We start from the raw sequence: 7,853 nt of genomic DNA, 5'->3' as shown, positions 1-7,853 counted from the left end.
TCGTGCGTAAAACTCTAAATCCATTGTAATAAAGGCAGAATTGGAGTAAAGTGTCTCTTCTTTAAAGTCCACTTCTCGTGATATTTTCCTCCGCCGTGGGATGGTGATGTTGTTGCTCGGTCCTCGCGTCGCCATTGGCTGAGGACTGTGCGTCAAAAAGTAGCTGGAGACATTTGTTTCCCAGCAGAGACGCAGAGACACACACACACACACAGCTCAGCTCCATCCTGCCGCTCCCATTGGCTGAAACTCGGTACAAAATCCAACTCCAACCACTTCACACACAACACACCCCGCACATACTAAAGGCGAGCGCACGCAGCCTCCTCCTCCTCTTCTTCCTCCTCCTCCTCTTCCTCCATCTCTCTTGACCAAAGCACTCAGCCTTCAACTTTTTATCCGCACTCGGCTGCTCGTCTCTCCGCTTGGTTTGGACATTTTCCCCGCGTTGTAGTTTGATTCCTGCTGGAGGAAAAACGACAACACGAAGAATTTTCCACTCGTCAGCACCACGGTGAGTATTTTATTATTATTGTTGTTGTTATTATTACTATCATTATAATTATTATGATTAAGAATAGAGGGAGACTGAAGTTGATCCAGGTCTCTTTTAAACAACAATTAAACCAATAGAAAATCAATAATGTGACCTCTTAATTTATTGATCGGAATCCAGGGATCAGTTTGTAGTTTTGCAGGCTGACATATGGTCACATAGAGCATCCTTAGTGCCAATATGATGCAATAAGTTACATTCAGTCATATCATTTTAATAATCGAACATTATAACCGATTATTCTCGACATTCGTTGTTTTCCTGGAGGTCAGAATTTATTCGTTTAATCAAATCTCAAAAGCTGAAGCCTAAATGAGCCCTAAAACGGATCATCCGGAGGTTCAATCAGGCCCGATATCAAACACATATTGGGCCTTTTTCTATTCTCAACCTCAACTAATCGATCATCGAAACTCTCAGAATAAACCAGCTAATAACCGCTAAATATCTCATTCAATACGCTTCACTGGCTCTAAGTTTAGGCGCTCGATTTTGGGATATTTACGCATAAAAATAGGAGTGAGCTCGTTTTAATTTCCCCTCTAAAGCCTGAAACATTTATCCAAATTTGCGATAATGACGCACAGAAGGAACACATTAAAAACGCCATGAAAGTAAATTATAAATTAAAGATTGATGATTTGTTGGAGCCTGAAGCACTTTTGGATCACAATGTCCCCAAACTGAGCCGCAGCCACACACACACACACACACACACACACACACACACACACACACACACACACACACACACACACACACACACACACACACACACACACACACACACACACACACACACACACACACACACACACACACACACACACACACACACACACACACACACACACGCAGCTCCACTTGGACGCCACTCTGATTATCTCGTTAATTCATCAACGGGAAAACATTTATCATAATTAATTCCAGGTCGGGGTAATTATTATTGAGCGGTGTGTGTGTGTGTGTGCGTGTGTGTGTATGTGTGTGTGCAACTGGTAGAAGAGGGTCCGTTTTAAAGTGTGACAGATTGGGATGAAGGGGGTTAAAACCGTTGGATATTGGGGGGAAAATGCAATCAAGACGCACAGTGGGGAAATAAGGCTGAGGGTCACTGACGATTAATCTACACCAATCACATATTTACCAATCTGCATCGATTTGGGGGTTTAAAATGAACAAAAACATATATAATAGGGATGATTTACAGATTTTCCCCTGTTGTTTCCTTCAAAGTGTGTCTGAATCTGATCAAAGCAAACCACTTTATTCCTGATTTTTTTTACCGAGACGATTTAAATCGATTTAAAAAGTGCAGATAATTAATGTTGGAGGGGGAGATCTGTTTTGATAAAATGTGCTGGAAATGTGAGCGTAAATTCAAGTTTGGATAAAATGAAATTGCAGCACTTGTTTCTATTTATGCAGATTTTGTTGTTCACACTGAGCGTTTTTAGTTAGAAGGAGCATTTGTTTCATTTGTACACAAGCTTCTTTTTGCATCGTGAGTAGTACAAAGGCAAATTGGTTCATATGAGATTTATGTTGTTGTTCGCAGTTGTCGTAATATAGCATATTGATTAATTGCTGTGTGGGGAGGGAGGGGGGGGCGGTCAGGGTGTCTTTGTTGACGCTGCGATTCAAACACGCTAATTAACAATCTCCAATTAAAGCGCATCTTCATCCAAGTCTTCATCTAGTTTCTCTGTTCTGATCTACACAGGTGTCCGGACGGAACGAGGAGCGCGCGGCGGACACGGCTGGACACGCGGTCACATCTCGGGACCTCCAACAGATTTCAAAATTTTTTCCAACTTCAGCCCCCAGACCAACATTAGCATGATGTCGTATCTAAAGCAACCTCCTTACACAGTCAACGGCCTCAGCTTAACCACTTCCGGGATGGATCTGTTACATCCATCAGTGGGATATCCAGGTGGGTCTCAAACTTTGTCACCAGTGAATGAGGAGTAACGAGACAAAAACACTGAGCAGCAAAACAATCACTGAATAAAAATGTTTGAACAAACTTATAAGTTATAAGCAAAATTATATGAAAGTAGTTCATTAAATAACTAAAATTTTACAGATTACAGGTTGGTTTAGTGGACTCGTGCGTAATTACACAAATCAAGAAACATGAACTAAGACTTAACTGAATGAATTTTAATCTTTTTTTTACTTGTTCGTAATGTTTGTTTTCCATAATCACATGTTTGAAACTCCATGCCACACTCGCTTTAACGCCGTTTCTTGTATTTGCAGCGACGCCACGCAAGCAGAGGCGGGAAAGGACTACTTTTACGCGCGCGCAGCTGGACGTTTTGGAGGCGTTGTTCGCCAAAACTCGGTACCCGGATATATTCATGCGCGAGGAGGTGGCGCTGAAAATCAACCTGCCCGAGTCCCGCGTGCAGGTGAGTTCAGCCGGATGTATGGAACGCGTGCGTGACGCCAAATGTTGGTTTGTAATGTGCAGAGGATAATTCAAAACGTGTAAACAGACATAGAATTAAAAGAATAAGAGCTTAGATTTTAAAAGAGCAGGTCGTTGACAAGAAAATGTAAAACAAAGCACAAGCATTAAAAAAAAAAGTTTTGTGTGAATAGCAAGGTTTTCATTTTATTTGGAAAAACCTAAAGTGGGTACAGATCTGATATCCTGCAGGGAGTTTGTTCCATTTGTGGAGATGTGGAAAATATTTGAGCGTTTACATATTTTAAATGACAACAATTTCGTGATATTTGAGAAACATTCAAGGAAATTTTGTAAATTGTGTATCTAAATTTGAAAATAGCAGAAACAAACTATGGTAGTGCTGTAGAAACTAATGTCTGCAATTACAACGGTCATCTTGACTCATGATTGGCTCTATAAATTCCATCTAATCATGTGGAAAATTGAATTTTGAGACGAGATGTGTCATTTTGAAAGGGAGGGGCGGGGTGTTATTAATATAACTTGAAAGAAGAAAAAGTACTTGGATTGTCAAAAATTGGTTTAAAGACATGGAAAATTCTCCTGTCCCTTGTTTTCACATATTTAAAACCTAGGCACCAAAAACAAATATTTCGATTTCAATTTGACTTTTTCCTTGTTCATGTTGAGTCTTTTTCTTTTGTCCCGCTTGTGTCCTGTGAGTCCCTCAAACAGGCCAAACACAGACTCGGTTTACAGGTTAATTGTGGTATTTTGACAGTAATCGCTCTAATCCGTTATCATCGTGTTAATATTCTGCAGGTTTGGTTCAAGAATCGACGGGCGAAGTGTCGCCAGCAGCAGCAGCAGCAGCAGAACGGAGGCCAGAACAAAGTCCGACCTGCCAAAAAGAAAAGTTCCCCGAGCCGAGAAGTGAGCTCGGAGAGCGGCGCCAGCGGCCAGTTCACGCCCCCCGCCAGCACCACCGCGGCCCCCGCCGTCTCCACCAGCACCGCCCCAGTGTCCATCTGGAGCCCGGCGTCCATCTCGCCGCTGTCAGACCCGCTCTCTACCTCCTCCTCCTGCATGCAGAGGTCCTACCCCATGACCTACACTCAAGCCTCGGGCTACAGCCAGGGCTACGCCGGTTCGACCTCTTACTTCGGCGGCATGGACTGCGGCTCTTACCTCGCCCCCATGCACCACCAGTTGTCGGGCCCCGGCTCGACTATCAGCCCGATGAGCACGAACGCGGTCACAAGCCACCTGAACCAGTCGCCGGCGTCCATCTCCACGCAGAGCTACGGCGCGTCCGGCCTGGGCTTCAACTCCACGGCGGACTGCTTGGATTATAAGGACCAAGCGGCGTCGTGGAAGCTGAACTTCAATGCCGATTGCTTGGATTATAAAGATCAAACTTCCTCGTGGAAATTCCAGGTGCTGTGAGCAGATCAGAGCGCGCAAAACAAACAACAAAACAAGACGATCAACATCAGACACATGAGCTGCCATCCCTCATAAAACACACGCGTAAATATACTGGTTAAAGCGAGCCGCGGCTGGGCTCCCAGGGGCCCTCTGGGGCCTCTGGTTTTTTGGCATGACGGTGTGTGGGCCCCCCTAGAGGAGGCTTTAATTTATTTTAGCACTGGCAAAACATATTTTCCTTTGACACGCATAGGTTGTAGCCGCTCCTGTGTGTGTGCGTGTGCGTGTGTGTTGCGTGTGTGTGCGTTAGTGTGCGTAAAAAAGAAACACCTGTTGAGGACAAGAGTGGACTCGGAAAAGCAAAAAAAATCAGCCACGGAACAAAAAAAAAAGTTTGATCCAAGAACGAAGCCGCTCGTGAGGGACGTTTGTTCGCTGAAGTGGACCGGACCGGAACTCCTTCAAGCTTCTTAGAGACGCAACTTTGGCGCAAACGACGCGTCGATGAGGTGATGCTGTGTGGACATGGATGCACTACTTTATTTAAGAAAAAAAGTGTTTATAAGGAATCGATATGTAGTTTCTAAGAGACAATCAGTGTGTGTCTTATATCAATGGTACATATGTGTTTTTGTTTTATTTTGGGTTTTTTTTATCTGTGTTAGTCTTCGATACTGTGATCTGTTGTATTGTATGATGCAATTTGTGAGCCCCTCGCGCCAGACTCTCTGCTGTGATTTTCATAGATTTCTATACCTTTTTTTCAACAACAACAACGGTTTAAAACAGAGAGTCGAGACTTTCCGCGCACACGGTGTAGTGATGATGATGATGAGTTCGGCCCAACACACACTGGAAAAGACTCTCGGTGCTGCTGAGAGCTCCACACTTTGCTCGCCTCCATTGATCCTACAGCGCGCACACACGGTGATCATGGATCCTTACTGGCTCCAAAGACGGTGTGACCCCAGCCCCCCCTCCCCAACACCCCACTACCACTGAAAAGACATGAATAAAGGTCCTGTGAGCTTACTCGTTCTTCAAGGATGAAGTCTGTGTGTGTGCGTGAGTGTTGGAGAGAAACAATGGGGGGGGGGGGGCAAAAAAAGAACAAAGTGACAAATGGCAAGCAAAGGTCCAACTGAAAAGGTTCCGAGACTTATTATTGTGTTTTAAAAATGTTTGTTTGGATTAATATTCTTATTAATAAATATGAATGCCTGTAAAATTGTTTCGGACGAAATCATGAGGTACATTATTCGATTAACAAAAAAAGTGCAAAAAAAAACAAGTATGACCAAAATTGCTTCACTTTATATTTTTAAGGTATTTAGATTTCCTTAAATAATATTTTAAGGGTAAAACTCTCCCAGCTGAGAGTTTGTTTTGATCGAAATGAAGTCTGAGCTGCGTTTACACGCTGTGACGAAGAGGGGAAACACTTTTTTGAGCTCTTTTAAGGAAGGAAAAAAATTAAGAATTAATCCTTTTCTGAAATTTAATGTGGGGGTCAGAGTTTATCCGCTGGAGGATTGGAGCCTTTTCTTGTCTTCCGGTCGTTGCGATAGTTCAAACAAAGAGAGAAAGCGGAGTTTAATCCCGGGCCTCCAAGAGATGTTAATCCCAATATTCCGCCGGCGGGGGTTTGTGCGGGGCCTGATCCCCCAAATATGGGACCCACGAACAACACAACAACCACACAAACACACAGCAGCTGGAGGAGTTGGTGGTGTATTCGCGATTAATTCATACTTACAGAAAATAATCGATCGAGTTTTTAATCTTTACCAAATATTAAACTATGGGTTGCATTTTGAGGGGAAATATGAAGGAATCAGACCCGTGAGGACTCTCTTGTGCTTATAAACTGAATTTATTTAAAACAAATTCCTAATGAAAGTTACTGCAAAATGAGATTCGGCAGGGAGTTAGAGGATTTTTGACGTTAAAGAAAGAAATAAAGAAGCTGTATATCATAGATTATTGTTATAATATCGGGAACCACCGATTTCCACTTTAAGTTAATGTCTTATTTGTATGAATACTTCAACAACAACAACGACGAATCAACAAAATGTGAGACTGTTTGTTTGATCTTAATGAGTCATTTGTTCTTTTTGACTCCGGAGGCGCGCGCTGGATAGATTTAAGGTGGACTGAGGGGTCATGAGGGAAACTTTACGCCTTTTCCTTTTTCTTTACCCCCCAAAAAACTTTGTGGAGTGCGTCGTTCCATTGTCAACTTGCTGGGGGACACTGGACAAAGCGGTGAGCCGGGCGGCGGGATCAGTAATGAGGCGACATGGCTCTGCAGTGCGCTAATTGTTAGAAGTCCAACATTCAATTAGCATCCTTGACATTGCCAATAATCTCTCTTTCATTGGAGGCTGCGCGCTAATTAAAAGCGTTGCTTCAAATAATCGAAGCGTTAAAAGAGAAGAGGGACACTTTGATTCCAGAAAAGGTGTGTGTGGGTGCCTGTGTGTGTGCGTGTATGTGTGTGTGTGTTGCGTTTGAAAAACTGGATGATCCTATTTTGCTTCTCATTTGATTTCTAATTCGCTCTTATTCTTGTCTGATTTAAGCTCTGCAATATTCGATTAATCGATTGGAGTGTTGTGGAAAAAACGCCAAGTTAAGCTGTGACTATATTTAAAATAACGAGAACTTTAAAATGGGGGGTGGGAAAATGACAAATATGTAGAAAAACTCGCATAAATAAGCAAATTCAAGACTTCTTTTAACACCCACTAAAGAAAAGCTATTATATTCCAATAGATAAGATAATGTGTCTGTCTAAATGTTGAATATAAGATAATTACAAATATAATGTCAATTTGAGATCAGGCCCCATCATTTGATATTTAATCTCCATAATTTGTAATTAAGAGTGTAACAATGACGAGCCACCTGTCAAGTTTAATTTCAATACAATCAATACGCCTGATCGATGCTCGCTGATTTGTCCCGCTTGTTATTGTAACTTTGGAGTCTCATGGCCTCAAAGTGCACAAGTCAGAGGCGGATTAGAGGTGCGGGCCTCCTAGACGCCTGCGTCCATACAATGAGTCTGAATCGAGGCCGGAGCGGAGCTGAGGAGCATATGGGCCCAACAGACGCTGCATTAATCCCTCCAACAACGGGCCACACTGCGCCCCTTGTCCCCTCGTGTCGTCGCTGTCCACCCGTCTCACCAACCCGGATCATCCTCCGCAAGCAAAAAGCTGCATCGTCTCAAAGTTTATTGGCGAATGCAAGCATGGATGCGTCTCTTTTCTAAGGTAAAAACTCTTCAAATACAAGTAAACAATCACTTCATCTCGATTTTCTGGGTTAGATTTCCACTCGAATGTCCGTTCAAGGCCGCAATTTCTCTCCAAATGTGATTTCTTGTTCGTATACAAACAAATTAAAAAAGTAACAAAGTAAATGGAAGTGTGGAGAAAAAGC

The 7,853-nt window shown here is 42.9% G+C and overlaps 1 protein-coding gene across 2 annotated transcripts; it reads left to right on the top strand.

Annotated features, from left to right (window-relative positions):
- Positions 1–2,395: 2,395 nt before the first annotated feature.
- On the top strand, positions 2,396–4,421 carry otx2b (orthodenticle homeobox 2b). 2 transcript variants are annotated; one of them, XM_076167749.1, is made up of 3 exons: positions 2,396–2,492; positions 2,822–2,973; positions 3,798–4,421. In XM_076167749.1, exons 1-3 carry the CDS (start codon positions 2,396–2,398, stop codon positions 4,419–4,421), a joined length of 873 nt encoding a protein of 290 aa, XP_076023864.1. The 2 variants fall into 2 exon arrangements, with proteins under 2 accessions (XP_076023864.1, XP_076023863.1); XM_076167748.1 differs by having other exon boundaries at positions 2,396–2,498; positions 2,792–2,973.
- Positions 4,422–7,853: the final 3,432 nt, after the last annotated feature.

Source organism: Genypterus blacodes, unplaced genomic scaffold (genome assembly GCF_046128005.1).
Source record: "Genypterus blacodes isolate CSIRO-AG114 ecotype Tasmania unplaced genomic scaffold, CSIRO-AGI_Gbla_v1 ptg000171l_1, whole genome shotgun sequence".
NCBI lineage: Eukaryota > Metazoa > Chordata > Actinopteri > Ophidiiformes > Ophidiidae > Genypterus > Genypterus blacodes.
The sequence above is the reverse complement of the archived record's forward strand: the minus strand, read 5'-3'. Positions and strand labels throughout refer to the sequence as shown.